The sequence below is a fragment of the Misgurnus anguillicaudatus genome, chromosome 15 (genome assembly GCF_027580225.2).
Source record: "Misgurnus anguillicaudatus chromosome 15, ASM2758022v2, whole genome shotgun sequence".
Taxonomy (NCBI): Eukaryota; Metazoa; Chordata; class Actinopteri; order Cypriniformes; family Cobitidae; genus Misgurnus; species Misgurnus anguillicaudatus.
Window position 1 is genome coordinate 3,013,742 of NC_073351.2, and position 18,055 is coordinate 3,031,796.

The following is an 18,055-nucleotide window of genomic DNA, read 5'->3' on the forward strand; positions in this document are numbered from 1 at the left end:
TGTGAATATAAATTAATAAAAACAATAAACTCAACGTCATTAATATAATGCTCGTTTATGCGCTTGCGCTTTTAGCTATTTGTGTTTTGCTAGCGGAGGACGTGCACGGACCTCGCACACTTTTAAAAATTAATGCAATAAGCATTTCGGGTAGGCTAAAGCAATACATCACCTCTTATTATGTTTGATTGAAGTTTGCATTTGCTGAAATTTATTTTTGCTTCAAGTTTGCTACTGTTTAGAATGCTTTCTTTTTAAATCATAAAGACCTTTCTGTTTAGTTATAAAATCAAAATTAACCTATTAATCATATTAATATGTTGTAGAGGGAGCTAGAACAGTATAAGTGTTTATGTTTTGTTTAAATTTAGTTAGCTTACGAAAGATAGACTGTAATTTTAAACGCACTATAGGCGTTGTAAAGGCCAATATGAAGGGAGAATTGTAATGGGTCAGACATTATTTTCCAGTTTAATGTAAGTTTTGTTTGCTACTTTAAAATGAATTTCGTTTCAGATAATTGGTCTCTTAATTTTAATCGATGTTTTGTTGACAAGTTTTGTGAATATAAATTAATAAAAACAATAAACTCAACGTCATTAATATAATGCTCGTTTAGGCGCTTGGCTTTTAGCTATTTGTGTGTTGCTAGCGGAGGACGTGCACGGACCTCGCACACTTTTAAAAATTAATGCAATAAGCATTTCTGGTAGGCTAAAGCAATACTTCACTTCTTACTATATGTTTGATTGAAGTTTGCATTTGCTGAAATTTATTTTTGCTTCAAGTTTGCTACTGTTTAGAATGCTTTCTTTTTAAATCATAAAGACCTTTCTGTTTAGTTATAAAATCAAAATTAACCTATTAATCATATTAATATGTTGTAGAGGGAGCTAGAACAGTATAAGTGTTTATGTTTTGTTTAAATTTAGTTAGCTTACGAAAGATAGACTGTAATTTTAAACGCACTATAGGCGTTGTAAAGGCCAATATGAAGGGAGAATTGTAATGGGTCAGACATTATTTTCCAGTTTAATGTAAGTTTTGTTTGCTACTTTAAAATGAATTTCGTTTCAGATAATTGGTCTCTTAATTTTAATCGATGTTTTGTTGACAAGTTTTGTGAATATAAATTAATAAAAACAATAAACTCAACGTCATTAATATAATGCTCGTTTAGGCGCTTGGCTTTTAGCTATTTGTGTGTTGCTAGCGGAGGACGTGCACGGACCTCGCACACTTTTAAAAATTAATGCAATAAGCATTTCTGGTAGGCTAAAGCAATACTTCACTTCTTACTATATGTTTGATTGAAGTTTGCATTTGCTGAAATTTATTTTTGCTTCAAGTTTGCTACTGTTTAGAATGCTTTCTTTTTAAATCATAAAGACCTTTCTGTTTAGTTATAAAATCAAAATTAACCTATTAATCATATTAATATGTTGTAGGGGGAGCTAGAACAATATAATGTTTATGTTTTGTCTAAATGGTAACACTTTACAATAAGGTTCATCAGTTAACATTAGTTAATGTATTAACTAACGTGAAGAAACCATGAGCAATACATTTGTTACAGTATTTATTAACCTTTGTTAATGATAGTTAATAGAAATTAAGCTTTTAATTGTTTGTTCACGTTAGTTCACAGTGCATTAACTAACGTTAACAAGATTTGAATAAAGTATTAGTAATTGTTGAAATTAACATTAACAAAGATTAATAAATGCTGTATAAGTGCAGTTCATTATTATTTCATGTTAATTAATGTAGTTAACTAATGTTAACTAATGAACCTTATTGTAAAGTGTTACCGTTTAAATTTAGTTAGCTTACGAAAGATAGACTGTAATTTTAAACGCAATATAGGCGTTGTAAAGGCCAATATGAAGGGAGAATTGTAATGGGTCAGACATTATTTTCCAGTTTAATGTAAGTTTTGTTTGCTACTTTAAAATGAATTTCGTTTCAGATAATTTGTCTGTTAATTTTAATCGATGTTTTGTTGATTAGTTTTGTGAATATAAATTAATAAAAACAATAAACTCAACGTCATTAATATAATGCTCGTTTAGGCGCTTGCGTTTTTAGCTATTTGTGTGTTGCTAGCGGAGGACGTGCCGGACCTCGCACACTTTTAAAAATTAATACAATAAGCATTTCTGGTAGGCTAAAGCAATACTTCACCTCTTACTATGTTTGCATTTGCTGAAATTTATTTTTGCTTCAAGTTCGCTAATGTTTAGTACTGTTCACTTGAATGCTTTTTTTTAAATCATAAAGACCTTTCTGTTTAGTTATAAAATCAAAATTAACCTATTAATCATATGATATGTTGTAGGGGGGAAATAGAACAGTATAAGACTTTCCCAAACACATTTTTATAGGTTCAAAAATAGTGTCTGTTATAGTTGCCAGCAAAGGACCCATGTATGACTTTTTGTCAATATCGCACACCCCTAGGCTGCGTAAACGTGCAAAGGTAAGCTATTATTAGAGTAATAAGTTATTTTACACTTATAAGCGCATGCCCAGTTACGTGATTGGTCATGTTTCATGCGTTTATGGTGGTGTATAGTGTGGATGAAGATTCTTTTAAAAATGCCAGTATAAACGAGGATCGTTTTCATTTTAAAATACCGTTTTAAAACGCAAATGCTCTAATGTAAACATGGCCTAAGTCGCACCTGACTATAAGTCGCAGGACTTGCCAAACTATAAAAAAGTGCGACTTATAGTCCGGAAAATAGGGTATATCTTAAACTCTTGCACACATTAACACTGTAAACACAAACATTTACAGTCACATATAAGACCAGCTTCAATCACATTATTTGGACACTCACATGACTTGTTTTAACACTTACTCCAGCCAAATATCAAAATTACTCCATGATTTATTCATACATATGTGACATGTGCTGGTAAAGTGGGTCTGAACGTGCACCGTCTAATTTTGAGCTAGAAAAATTAAAGAAAGTATAAATGTTGATTTTGAATTGAGGTTTTCATAAAAAATAAGTACATTAAGCCCTCGTCTAGCGATCTCAATCCTCAATCTCGGGTGCAGTAATATTGACGAAAGTTTGATCGAGGGGGGGGTAGTCAGAAGTGATGATGTTACTGAGCGTCAAGGTCAAATTGCTGCAAACTAAGTTCTCATTTTAATCCGCTTAAAAAAATCGCCACTTTTATTTCGTGCCACCATACTTACTGGTGTAACTACTCATGTAACAGTCTTTAAATATGAAAAACATGAATGTGTTTGGTGGCTTCTAAATTCATTCCTGTTTGGATCCTAAGGAATGAATGGGGCTAGGCTAAATGCTAACACATTCACGACACACTGTACAAAGATTAAGTGCACGCATTGAATAAAAATTGGGTTGTAATAATTTGTCTAAGCTGAGGTAAGAATATTGAAAAACGGTGGTGTTTTCCTTTAACAGCTGGTGATTTAATTAGATCCCCATTCAGGAGCAAAACATGTTTATAAACACAAAAATAGAGTAGCCGTCTTAGAGCAAGTATGTAAAAAGCAACTATAAAGCAAGTATTAGGACTCACCTCCACCCAACATCTCTTTATGAAGTGGACTGAAGCAGGGTAACTTCAGCAGTCGTGCCGAGATGTCTGTCCAAAGGCCAACAGCACAGATACTGGACTCATGTCCTGTCTCACCCAGAGGAGTGATGTCCAAACACGCCACCTCATGCTCCATCTCTGTAGAACTGAATCACACAAACACAACCATCAGTCACAGACTCATTTATCTCTCTCTCCTGACAAACATCACATTTATCGATATGCAAATCGACAGTTATATGTTGTTTTAAGACAGTCATCATTAGACTAAGAAAAGTTGTTTTGTAATCTTTATCTGGGTGTACCTGATCTGTTTGAGTTCTCCTGTAAGGATCTGAAGATAATAAAGGACCCGCCCCACAGCCAGCACCACCTGTGTGCTGTTACAGGACGCCACGCTGATGTTCCTGCCCTGAGGCTCGGTCCACTCACTCACTAACGCTTTACTGTCCTGAGTGACCAACCGCACGGACGCTGATGTGATCTGCACACAAGCATATATACATACACATGAACACTGCCATCCTAACCCAATCTTTATAAAGTTCAGAACTGATGTATACAACTGCACCTGTATGAGCTGCTGGTGTGCCACATTTCCACAGAAAAACGTCTGCTGATTGTCCACAAAGCCTGGAAGCTCGGTCTCCTCCACCTCCTCTCCACTCAGCATCAGGACTCTGCACACACACGTGACCAATAGGAGCTTTAGGATTATTAAGGTGAAGAAACTATGAAACCTGATCAAATGTGACACAAACCAAGACTAGCCATGTAAAAACAACATGCAGTAGAAGTAGTAGTAGTAGTATCTCACCGGGTCTGACCCACAAAAGACAGCACGAGCATGTCATCAGTGTCTCTGCCTGACTCTGAACGGAGAGGCCAAAGTCCTGAGAAACAACACACCTGGGGTCAACATCTCATCTCACATCTCACCTCATCTCACCTCATCTCATCACATCTCATCACATCACATCTCATCACATCTCATCTCATCTCATCTCATCTCATCACATCACATCACATCTCATCACATCTCATCACATCTCATCACATCTCATCACATCTCATCTCATCTCATCTCATCTCATCTCATCACATCACATCTCATCACATCTCATCACAGCACATCTCATCACAGCACATCTCATCACATCTCATCTCATCTCATCACATCACATCTCATCACATCTCATCACATCTCATCTCATCTCTTCACATCTCATCTCATCTCATCACAGCACATCACAGCACATCACATCTCATCACATCTCATCACATCACATCTCATCACAGCACATCACAGCACATCTCATCTCATCACATCTCATCACATCACATCTCATCACATCACATCACATCTCATCACAGCACATCTCATCACATCTCATCACATCACATCTCATCACATCACATCTCATCACATCTCATCACATCTCATCACATCTCATCACATCTCATCACATCTCATCACATCTCATCAAATATATCATTCATCACATCAAAAAATGCTGTGCTTTGGGAGATGATGTTCCAAAAACGGTAAGGGGTGTAGCTTAACATTTGAAGTATTCTGCCAATCACAACGCACTGGTTAGCTGGTCAATCGGAGCACACCGCGCTATTCAGAACGACAAGCTTTTTAAAAATCAATGTTTCAATCAATGTTTTACCAAAAACTGTGTAACTACATTGCATTATACCAAATACACAAAAGAATGTGCTTTATAGCAATGCCATATGACATTATTAGCAGTTAAACAGTCCTTTGATTCCAGGCAGGTCAATGCTGGCATGCTCATGGATTCCTATGCCATTGCGAATAATCCTGAGCGAACCTTCTTTAAATGCTCCAGAGCACGTCACCAACTACAGGAAAATAAATCACATATCTGCTCATTTCCACAGCTCAATATCATTTCATCTAAGTTCATCAAAATTATTTCATTAGGTACACAGCAAAAGTAGTTTAGAGGCAAAATAATCTGCTAATCCATTATGTTTTGTGCATGCATTTTGATTTGTTTGCTGTCTCTAGTAAGGCACTACTGAACAACTGTGTAACAGAGTTTATAGTCGATATAATTTCTCTTTTAAAAGTTCATCATGTCATTAAGTAGCATTAACATTAGCTGGTGGTGGCAGACAGCACAGGCGTGAGTGTATTTAATAACATAACTCTGTCTGTTCTTCATCTGATGATGCTGTGTTGATATGATGATGTCACTTTTACTGACATAATGACAACAACAATCTTGTTTTGTAATCTAAGGGTGTAGATGTGATGCATTTTTGACAACATTTAACCATGCTACAGTAACTTCAGTTTTAGTATAGTATTTATAGTAAAACCCTAGTAACCATACATTTGCCAACATCTCACTATAGTTACCATAGTTACCTAGTCACTCACCAGTTGGCAACTACCATAGCAATACAAATCATGATTGTTGTCACAGCTGTTTTTATTGTACTTTACACAGTACTTATATAAGGGATGTGCATTATTAACCTAACTGTTAGTTAATCATTCATTTTAGCCAATTAATCAGTTAAACATTTCCCAATTTTAAGTCCTTTGTAAAGAAATATTAAAACATTTTTGAGACAAAACTGATAAGTTGCATCCAAGTTGTATTTTTTTTTTCATTAAGAAATGATGTAAAACACCAGTAAACAAAATGAAATATTTTCAAACATTAAACATTCGGGCTATTTTAGTCCCTCTTACTTCACAGCAAATCCTTCAAGTAAACATAAGGGCTGCACAATTATTTGGAAAAACTAATCCCAGTCACAATTACAGGTGCGACAATTACATTATCATCAAAAGCCACAATTACAGCTGTCCACACGCGTTTATTTCTGTGTAAATCAGAAGCACTGATTAATATGTTAGCATGTCCTTAAGCAGCTCTAACATCTGTCTCGCACTGACTGCATTAAAAGCAGTGTATGTATGCCGTGTTTGTTTACCCGTCACATGCAGCTAAACCACTGTGCGCATCTGTTAATAATCAGCTAATAATACTTTAATTAAATTCAAACACTGTTAGTAATTAATGATGACTCTTAAGATGCTTTTACTATTGATCTAGTTTATAAACATCTTTGATTTTTCCAAACAGACCACAGTCTAGTCACATGCTTTCAACACTGCTGTGATGCGATAGTGACACGCGCACACACAATATAACATTCTCTGTTTGTTTATAAAACTGAATTATTTTGCATGTAGCCTGAATCCTGAAAGTGTAGCTGGTCAAAAATCTTTACAATTTTTTTTCCTTTATACCTAGACCTCATGATCTTGAAAGCTAAAAACTTAAGACTATGTTTGAATTATAAGTTTAATAAATAATGAAATTAGTTTAGAGAAAACACATTACATTCTGCAGGGAATTTCAACACAACTGTAAACGATAATCAATATATGCTATAAAAATATATGTGTAATAATGTAAAAATGTCACATTCCATCATGAAGAAAATGTGAATGTTTAATGTACAGACATTTCTTTCTTTCTTTCTTAGTTTATTGTATATGCTACCAGTATGTATGTAAATATGGTTTGTGTGTATGTACGTAGATGTTACATGTATAGGCTTCTAAATACACTACTGTTTCAGGAAATGCACACTAATTTCATTGTATGTGACATACAATGACAAAAGAAATGTAATCTAATCTAATCTTCAATACGTGTAAAAAAAACATCTCCGGGTGAAACCTCAAGACACCGAATGAGAAAAATAACAAAGAAAAGTTTTACAAAAATCAATGTGTTGATCTTTTGACACTATACAGCAGTAAGAGTACAAGTATTTAATTAACATGGTTTGTTTGTTTTCTTTGTATGTTATTCTTTCACAGAGAGTTGATAAACATTTTAAAATATACTAATGTAATTGACATTATTAATCACAATTACAATTCAAATGGGGGATAATAGACAATTATGCTTTTTTTTTGTCAGCCCTAGTAAACCTTCAGTTGAGTGTGTCAGAGACAGCGAGTGATGCAGAGTGATCATAAGAGTTGAACACTTGAGCAGAATTCATGTAACATCTCTCACCTGGCCTTGTCCTTGTCTTTCAAGGTCCACTACACACATGTCCACTATAGGCCCTAGGTTAGTAAACGTCTCCATAACAGCAACATATGAACCCTGATCATTACTGTCCACATTCAGCTGTGAAGAGTCAAGACAAGTTTAGTTATACAGTCATTTTCACAATGAACATGGTTTAACACAAAAACACACGTATCAAAAATACAAATCCACTCTGATAATCCTTTATACATCAAAGCCCACATGTAACATGAATCTACCAACCTTAACCAACTGAGAATCTCCAAGCCTGGAACCCACAAACACCACACCATTATCCAGATATGTCAGACACTCAGCGATAGAGGTCTAGAAAACACAAACACACAATTTAGTCTTAAACAAAACTGCAGATATATAAAGCTACAGATATGAAATTCAACAATCAAGTCTGTGTATCTGCAACACAACTGTGTTTTACCTCTAAATACATAAACACACATCTGTACGGTGTCAACATCTGAAGTCAATTCTTTAAAAAAGTAAAATGTGAGCATATTTCATTGGTATAGCAGTCCGTATTTTTCTTGATTCTGTTATCGCATAACACAGTGAAAAATTTACAAAATTACGTTTGTTTTGCAATCCTCTCTCTCTCTCTCTCTCTCTCTCTCTCTCTCTCTCTCTCTCGCCGGTGGACATCTTTTAATTAGGGCCGGGACTTTAACGCGTTAATTAAGATTAATTAATTACACAAAAAATAACGTGTTAAACATTTTTTACGCATTTTAGTCACACTTATTTTTGCACCGCGGAACATTTCTCATTGGATGAGTTTCGGCGGACCGATTATACTGAAGCACCAACTAGCGTTCATGACTTCAGACAAGAACAAACCACAGTGAACATGAACAAAGAAGCTGATGAGATTGCTTTGGTTGGCCCCGTGGATGGGACATTTTTTTATAAAGAACGAACGTATGGAAGCGTGGATAAGAGCATGGTTGTGTGTAAGCTATGCAACAAGGAATTCACATATCACCGCAGCACATCGAGCCTCAAGTATCATCTCAATGCAAAACATATAGCAGCTAGCGTGGACGGTAGCCCGACTCCGAGTACAACGACTTGGTTGAACAAAAATAAACAATATTTTGTTGCTTAAGCTTATCTATTCAGTCATTATTCATGGTATACTAAAAATCCATGTGAAAAAATAACTTCTCAATGTTCTCAGGTCAAATATTTATATGTGATTAAAATGTGATTAATTTCGATTGATTAATTATAATTACAAAGCCTCTAATTAATTAGATACATTTTTTAATCGAGTCCCGGCCCTAGTTTTAAACAAACAACGGCAAACCTCCTTCTTTGCATTCTTGATTTAGCTGTCATTTCAGTCAAGATAAAAAACAATCCTGGTGGATATTAGTCAGTGTTTGTGCAGATGCACTGCAGATTAAGTGAATCACACGTCACGCACCTCTCCTAAGAGCTCCACTCGCAGGTCTTTGAGCACCACAGCTCCATCCATCAGTTCTTCTTTCTCCAACAACAGCATGAACAGTCTGCCCTCCATATCTCCCAGCAGATAGCGTGAGCCGTTGGGATCCACACGATTATGACACACTATGGTGCTTTGCTAGATTAACAACATTAAAACAAACCATTAAACAAACTCACAGAAAAACTACAGTTTAAAATAAATAGGGAGGGTCGGTCATCAAGCTTCATTACCTTAATAGTCGGAGGTGCAATGGCTAAGTATTTGTCTCCATTGTGATAAGTGATTGACTCTTGTCCAATAATTATAGCTCCACCAAATGGCTCAGGGACTGAATGTATAAATAAACAAACAAGCAAACAAACAAGACTACAGTCAATAAACAATACAAAGTTCTGACTCTTCATATTTTACAGGTTGATAAAAAACTCACAAATATATATATTTTTTATCTAGGGCTGTCAATAGATTAAAATATTTAATCTAGATTAATCGCATGATTTCATGAGTTAACTCGCGATTAATCGCAAATTAATCTAACATTTTTATCTGTTCTAAATTTACCTAAATTTAACACTTTTCAAGTTTTTAATGCTCTAATCAACATGGATGTATATATTATATATATTATATATGCAAAAATGTACGTCTAAAACAGCCTGTTTACATTTTCAACAGAACCATCAGTCATAGTTTTATATATGATTTTCCCTTTTGAAGACCTTGTTCTTTCTCTATTTCTGTTTGCTACTGCATCATTTGTGACCTGTGCTGGCAAATTGAGTTGGGATGAGCAAATTTTCAAAAATTAGTTATTTAAATTTTAACATTCTCTATTAAAAAACTTCAAAACAATGCACGATTTGTTGGAATCTGACAAAACATGACAGAACTACACCTGTTTCACAAAGCAATTAAAATATCATTATATGTTAAACATATGTGTTTCTTTTATTGTTTAATTTTGACATTGAGACAGACCGCTTTAAGATATTAATGCAAGGGTTTAATAAAATGTTACACAACAGATACTTTTCCTCAACAGTTAGCCAAACATTCACTTCAGATATAACAGATTATAGGTCATACCTGCGTGGATTCTTGTCAAAAAAGATATTTTTAAAACTGTAATTTTGTTTAGATGTCTCTACTGTATATATCGAGGTCGCGCACCCACGAGTTTGTGTGCATGCGCTTCAGACGTCAGATCGCTTTTGAGTCTTGTAACTCTTAAAAACTCTTTTAAAATCAATCAGTTCCCAAACTTTCTCCCTCTTAATAATTATTTTAACATCAAGCAAGTCCTGCAGTCCATTTTCTATCATGTTTGCATGCTTTAAAAACGAAACCAAAATACGAGCAACTTAAATGATGCATCTTTGCTTTAGATTATAGATTTGGGATGGTACACCTCTCAGGAAAAGATTAGCTAAAGATAATTTTAGATGTTGAATGGCCATTTAGAACATTGGGGTTCGCTAGACGAGAGCTTAATGTTATTATTTTTATGAAAACCTCCGACTCATCTATACAGCGCGGGTCACTTGGTGCGTCTGATGCATTTGATTATGAAGAGAGTTGCTTCTTGATTATATCATTTATCTGCATTACGCACCTTTCACATTTATTTTAAATACATTTCATTGTTTCTTTAATGGGTTCACAGCAGTTTATTTCATGCATTTAAATACAATCACCTCACCTGGAATGACCATTGATGCCTCTGCTTCAACATTTTCCTGTTTCCAGGGTCCTTTATTGAATTCTTTCTCTCTGAGAGAAACCTCATATGTCTTCACATGTCTGCCCTGAGGATCCTAAACAACAGACACATGAATGTTGACTGAATAACCACAACTGTTTTTATTCATTCCAACACACTTTACTGGACCAAACATTTTAAGACAAGCCGCTCCATATACAAGACAACTGAATAATAACCAAAAGAATCGCGCTAACCCCTTCCAAAGTCCTCTTCGCACATGCGCAAAAGATAAAACATAACTTGACAATGAATACTGATTCAAAACACATCCTCTCATGTGCAGTCATCATAAGTGATTTTAGGTTAGTACCTGATATATAAAGCAGACAGTGGGCGCCTGGCAGCCGTACAGGAACTGAACATCTATGACCTGCAGCTCCTCCAGTCGGATGTTAAAAGCTTTCAGCTCACGATTATCACGGTCCAGTGGAATGACCTTAAACAGGCCATCATAGAGCCGCAAGCCAATCATACGACACTCTGGATCCACTATACCAATGATCCCTGTCTCTGATGGACGCCCTATCCGGTCCTGTCAACAAAAAAAAAAAACATTGGGTTATAATAAACCCACATGACTTTTTTAAATAAAACACATTATACACTGAGAAATACGTCTAAACGGTCAGTTTATTATTGTGTTTAGTGTTGTAAAAGTACCTGAACGTTTCCATGTGCACGAGTGATGATGTCAATGCTGTCTCCATTCTGCTTGTATTCCAAGATACAGGCGTTGTATTTTGCCGTCAAAATGAACAAAAGATCTTTATTTTCTCCCTTTAAACAAACAAGAGAATCAGACTATTAGGATTTAGATCTGTCACAACTCAATAACCATGCTCCTGTGTTTCCTTGTGAAAGAAAAAGAGAGACGTGTGAGTGAGAGACGGGAGACAAGCGAGAGAGAGAGAAAGAGAGACGTGCAAGGACTGCTTTTTTAATACTTGATTATTAGTTTTTATGCATGAATGCTAATGTGAAAGAACATACAGTATATCAGGCATGTGATTGGCCAAGGACAAAAAAGAAGAAAGGAACCCAACACCATATCACCCCCGACCCCACCCCCCACACGCAAAAACAAAATGCATTATAATTACTTCATTCTGATGAGCAAGTTAGATTATAAATTTAAAATAAAAGCATTTTAAACAGCAATTCACAATTTAACATTTCCTTTGGTGTGTTATTAGTACATGTTAACATATCAGAATTCTACAGTTATAAAGTTTTACAGCATTTTGTGTCTTATACTCGACTGATGACTTTACGTCCCAAATGTAGTCGCTCCTCAACAAGCATGGTGTATGACAAAGAACACAGAAAAGGCGGAGGACATCAAAGTAGCGTGAGAACGATTCAAAAGCAGACTCCGAAGGCAGACGTAGTGGTACTTTGATTTCACCTGCCCCTCGGATCTTGCGGTACCGCATGAAGTTAAAACAAACCCTTATGTAATAATGGCCGACCTAATACATGTTGGATGATGGCATACCCCCCACCCTCACAAAAATAAAACTTATTGGATTCATGTGATTTAGAAAAATCATCCCACCAAGGTCAGAAAATATGGAAATCCATATTTTTACAGAAAAATCACATCCCTGAATATGTATCAGATTATTCTGGTCAAAAACCTTTTAAATCATTAAAGTTTGATTTTGTTAAAACAAATAATTAAATGACGAATAACAGAAAAACGAATTTAATTTAGTGTTTTTAATTACACAAAGCATTAATTCATGGCTGTTTTATTCATGCAAAGCTACGTCGTTATTGGGAGCGGATTTTATGGATCAGCTGCATGACTCTGTGAGTTCGTCTCTATTCTTGGACAAGCTGCATACATTGCTTTTAATATATCAAAAAATTTACCATAACATACATTAATGCACAAATAAGATGTGTTATAAATGCCTCAAATGCAAAAGTATACTCAAAGACCTTTTAATGAAGTCGCGTCACTCCGCCATCATATTTGCTGTTCACGCTGCTGCTGCTGTTAGCTCCTCTCCTCAGAAGCGTCCAGCGCGCAATTCTCAATTCTCTCGTAATATCGGTCAATCCGATATTACAAAACCGATATCCAATAATCAGAAAATGCTCAAATATAGGGGAAAATATCGGAAAACAAATATATCGGTCAATCTCTAATAAATTCAGATAGAAATGTCATTTAAATAAATAAATAAATAAATAGTTATCGGTTTTCAAATATTGCACCTGTCAAACATAGTCTATTTTGCCGTCAATACTGTTGACAGTGTCCTTTATCAGTAGACTTTATATTTATGCCTGGTCTGTCGGCGGCATCCCTCTATATCACCTACTAGGCTACAGTAGCAGCAGCGCGCCAGCCTCGCGTCAGGCACGGTTCTGGTGTGTAAAGACACAGAAAATGCAACGCAGTCGCCACGCAACTGACACACAGCAGAAACGCCCAGCTCACGCCACGCAGCCAGTGTGTCACCGGCCTTAACTCTTTCTCCGCCATTGACGAGATTAAGAGAATTAAGAGTCAATTAAGAGAAAAAGCTTCCCTGCCAATGACGAGAATTTCCGGCTTTCTGCAACTTATACAACCCAGAAGTAGCGCCTCACATGAAAGAGAAAGAAGTCTGTGTATGTTTTAAAGATCACTCTGCATCTGATCTCTATCAAAAGCACTTCACAAAAATGGAATTCTCTCAGCCTTTTGCTCAAAATTGGGTGTTTTTGAAGAAACCTACCCATATGTGAGAGGTGATAAAAAGAGAACTAATGAAGGTAGGATGAAACAGGGTTTTTTTTGGTTTGAAAGCAGAGGGTCTGTTCTTTTATTTGTATATTGTTTGTTTTTATATTTAAAGAAAAACACTTTCTGGAAGGCATTAAACTTTTGTGAAAATCATGAAAAATGCTGGCGCTGGCTGGCAACTTTTTTTTAAAACGCCGGCAGGGAAAGAGTTAAAGTTTGATCAATTGTACATAATGACAACCAATGCATAGAGAGTCCATCTATTATCAAACTATTTGTCAGTAATGCAGTTATTATGGAGAAAATATAAATAATTACACATTGCAGGCCGATTTAAGGTGTGCCCCTAAATTTTCAGTCAAGGGCTATAGTGCTCCTAGTAAATAAAGTTAGTCTGGAGCCTTTGGGGTTTGTCTCTCGGACAAAATTGTAAGAGCACATAATATCTGTGTTATAATTGGTCAAGACAAAATTAGTTTAAATCGAGTCAGTGTCGCATCTGTAACATGAACTCAGATCAGAGTGCCCGGACTCAGTGTGCGCACAAGTGTCCTGCCTGTGGTCTCGAGGACAAACTGCAGCGCGTATTCATAAGAAAAAAACTGTGTTATGTGATGGGGAACGTTGAATGAGGGTATAGGGGACAGAGCCGATGACTGGTAAGGTACCGTATTTGATCATTAAAATCTGATAACTTTCAATTCAATAGAAAGATTTGAGCATACCAACATAACGTTGATGATGTCATGCGTATAATTATATTATAATTAAATTAACACACATGTAATTATCACAAATGTAAATTATTTTTAGGCTTACTACTGCTTTAAAACGGAGCACTACACACTCATTATTAACTACCGGTAGATAAAATGGTTAAAAGGCAAGACCTTGCGTCACTCCGCTCAAAATCACAGGATCCGATTAATCATCGATCAGCACATATAGATGTACACACCTTTGGTCTAAAGAGCTCCATCACTGCGATCTTGCCATACATGCCGACCTCTTTGACAGGCCGAAGTCCCTCAGCAGTCACCACATAGATCTCCAGACGCGTGTTCTTCGCTATTAATAGGTTCAAATCCTCGGCTGATGTGAAGTGACCTGCAGATTAAACACCAAATATCCCAAACATGCCTTAAACCAATCAATTAAAGGGATAGTTCACCCAAAAAAATCTAAATGAATTTACTCAACATCCAGCTGATCCAAACACAATGGAAGATATTTTGACCAATGTTTGTAAACAAGCAGTTTTTGAGCACCATTGACTTCCAGGGTCTTGTTTTCTCACGGTAGAAGTGCAGGGGCACAGTCTGATATTGTTCAAAAGTAATCTGGTCGGATTTCAACTATTGGATCAAATCTTCAAAATAGGTTGTTTAAAACACAAAATGGGATTCTAATTTCAGATTACATCACAAAATCTAGATTTTGATACATTTGATCAAAAAAGGCAGAAGGCTGGATTTCAGGATGTAATAAAACTTGACAAGTAGTCAAAAATTCACTTTCAGTCTTGTAATATACACAGATGGTTAGTTAAACTGTTATAATGAGAACTTATTTTAAGTATACATTGGGCTATCAACACCATAACCAGCTGTATATATCATAAGTCACAGTAGGTATGTGACAAAAATTTTAAACATGGTTAAATGCTAAAACTAGTTGTTCAGATAGAAAGAGCTTGAAAAATTGTTTTACAATGACACCAAGTCCATGTCTATGGGTTCAAGAGTAACAAAATACTGGCCATTTAAAACTCGAAAGTCATCACCTTATTTTGTCCAATTGTTTTCCATTTTGCGGGTGGTAAAACAACTCTTGCACGTCATTCAAATTCATTGAAATTTCGTTCACTTGTAGTTTAGCAATTAAACTAAATGTAAGTTACAATTTTAAGAATGTTTTTACTCCGCACGTCGCTTGAGGTAATCACAAGTTTCGTCAAGAGGTACAACAAATTGACACCCGAGATTGTCACGTACCTAGTCACAGTTATCAGAGAGATCAATTATTTTGTGAATAACCTATATTGTATATTTGCTGTGAGTAGTTGAATGTTGAAATTAACCTAAGAAAAGTTTGAATTGTTTCAGTACGAAGGAGGATTAGAGCCAAGCTAAAAAAAAAAATAAACCATCTCGAGATTAAAGTCATTATAATGCGAGAATAAAGTCGTTATTTAACGAGAATAAAGTCATTATTTAACAAGACAAAAGTTGTAATATTTTGATAATAATGTCATATGTTTACATTAACGTGTTTGGAGTGATGTGAACAAACAGATCTGCAAAGCAGATACCAAATTATACCCGTCATATTAATAAAACAATATGAGGGAGATGTGCTCAGAACAGCAATTTATGGAATCTTTCTCATATAAAAGGCAATATGGGGGGAGATAATGTGAACAAACAAAATTCGGTGCACACCTTAATAAAACAGGCATGCAATGAACAGAATATCGTGATGAATAATGGGTTTTGTTAATTGGGTAGGATAAGTATACGCACATGGAGGCACAACTTAATGCAAGTGCACAGGTGATGGGGGATATTAACCGTATGGCCGAGGGAGGAATGGAAAGACTCTACGGCTTTGTAAACTAACAATTGAGATACATGCAACGCGTAGGCTACGTTTCACTTTTATCTCTAATATCGCATTTTAAAGGAATAGTCTACTCATTTTCAATATTAAAATATGTTATTAATTTAACTAAGAATTGTTGATGCATCCCTCTGTCGTCTGTGTGCGTGCACGTAAGCGCTGGAGCGCGCTGCGACGCTTCAATAGCATTTAGCTTAGCCCCATTCATTCAATGGTACCATTTAGAGATAAAGTAAGAAGTGACCAAACACATCAACGTTTTTCCTATTTAAGACGAGTTGTTATACGAGCAAGTTTGGTGGTACAAAATAAAACGTAGTGCTTTTCTAAGCGGATTTAAAAGAGGAACTGTATTTTGTGGCGTGATAGCACTTTTGGGAGTACTTCAACTCGGCACAGTAACACCCTCCCTCTCCCATTATGAGAGTGAGAAGGGGAGCGGACTTTTCAGGCGAGTCGAAGTACTCGAGTCGGATGTATCAACAATTCTTAGTTAAGGTAATAACATATTTTGATATTGAAGATGAGTAGACTATTCCTTTAATGACTTTAATCTCAAGATGGTTTTATTGTTTTATTTTAGCTTGGCCCTAATCCTCCTTCATAGTTTCAGTGTCTCTTCAAGTAAAACACTTGTTGTTTACATAACTAGTAGTCAACATTTTGATCCTATTGAGACCACTAGTAAGCCAGATTTGGCAATCTTTTTGAACAGCTGGACCAGGAACTGGTTGATTACAAATATTTCTCAAAATATCTTTCTTATTATACAGCTTTGTAATATCCTCCTGAGGGAGTAAATTATGACAGAATTTTATTTTTGGGTGCACTGTCTCTTTAACACGTGACTGACCTACATGTCTACCGCTTAAACAAGTTATTCAGTGTAAACATTAGCACTTCAACAATATACATGTATATAAAATGACACTGAAGCCGCTATAACATTGACCTATTGCACTGAGGTGTTGTTTTAAATAACAGATTAATTTAATGATTTTAAAGACTTGTCTAAGCGTGAGCTGCAGACTGACGTACAGTATATTAACACAATAAACGTGTCCTTCTTAAATCGTGACACATACAATAAGGATTTGTTTCTTTACTTGTATTTACTAATTCCTGCATTACATGGATAATAATGTGTGGGGTAAAAACTAAACAATCGACAGCTCTTTTAAACTGAAGCTTGTTTACTGTAGCTAAATATCAAAGGCCTCGAGCGCGGGACATGAGCGCGCGCACCCGCGCACATACTCACCCGTGATACAAGCATTTACTGCAGTGGGCTTCTGCGCGGTCACCACGTAGTTGTATGACATGGTGCTCACTTTCACGAACGGCCAAAAATGAGTTTAAATCGTGTCCAGTGTCGGATCTGTAAAGTGAGCCCGCGGAAGAGCGCTTAGATCAGAGTGCGCGGAGTCAGTGTGCGCTCGAGTGTCCTCTTGCGGTCTGGAGGACAAACTGCAGCTCGTAGAAAACACTTCTTCTTCTTCTTCTTTGAGCTTATTGGCGGCTCGCATTCTTAAAAGAGCATTACCCATCTACTGTGGGTAATGGATCAGAGACACTATAATCCATCCCCCAGACCATTCAGGACTCATGCTTTCGATGTTCCAGCTCCTCCATCTACAGCTCAAGTCCGTCACAATCCAGAGAGGATTAATAATAAAAATAATAGTAATAGTAATAATAATAATATATATATTCTATTTATTAAATTAGTATTATTTAAGAATTTAATTAATAAACTATCCCCTTCCTCTAGATCCAGAAGCTTCTTTAGT

At 36.0% G+C, this 18,055-nt stretch overlaps 1 protein-coding gene across 1 annotated transcript in view; it reads right to left on the bottom strand.

The window, feature by feature from the left end:
• Nucleotides 1–17,722, bottom strand: part of ddb1 (damage-specific DNA binding protein 1) — a 38,881-nt gene extending 21,159 nt beyond the window's left edge. The window contains exons 1-14 of the mRNA XM_073853292.1: nucleotides 17,527–17,722; nucleotides 14,605–14,753; nucleotides 11,570–11,686; nucleotides 11,220–11,441; nucleotides 10,847–10,961; nucleotides 9,378–9,475; nucleotides 9,124–9,282; nucleotides 7,923–8,006; nucleotides 7,662–7,778; nucleotides 5,348–5,454; nucleotides 4,400–4,471; nucleotides 4,154–4,262; nucleotides 3,888–4,066; nucleotides 3,565–3,728 (exon numbers count right to left, since the gene is read on the bottom strand). Of these exons, the coding sequence (XP_073709393.1) occupies nucleotides 3,565–3,728; nucleotides 3,888–4,066; nucleotides 4,154–4,262; nucleotides 4,400–4,471; nucleotides 5,348–5,454; nucleotides 7,662–7,778; nucleotides 7,923–8,006; nucleotides 9,124–9,282; nucleotides 9,378–9,475; nucleotides 10,847–10,961; nucleotides 11,220–11,441; nucleotides 11,570–11,686; nucleotides 14,605–14,753; nucleotides 17,527–17,587 (1,753 nt within the window). The 5' untranslated portion in view covers nucleotides 17,588–17,722. The remainder of the gene's footprint in view (nucleotides 1–3,564; nucleotides 3,729–3,887; nucleotides 4,067–4,153; nucleotides 4,263–4,399; nucleotides 4,472–5,347; nucleotides 5,455–7,661; nucleotides 7,779–7,922; nucleotides 8,007–9,123; nucleotides 9,283–9,377; nucleotides 9,476–10,846; nucleotides 10,962–11,219; nucleotides 11,442–11,569; nucleotides 11,687–14,604; nucleotides 14,754–17,526) is intronic.
• Between the last annotated feature and the right edge of the window lie 333 nt (nucleotides 17,723–18,055).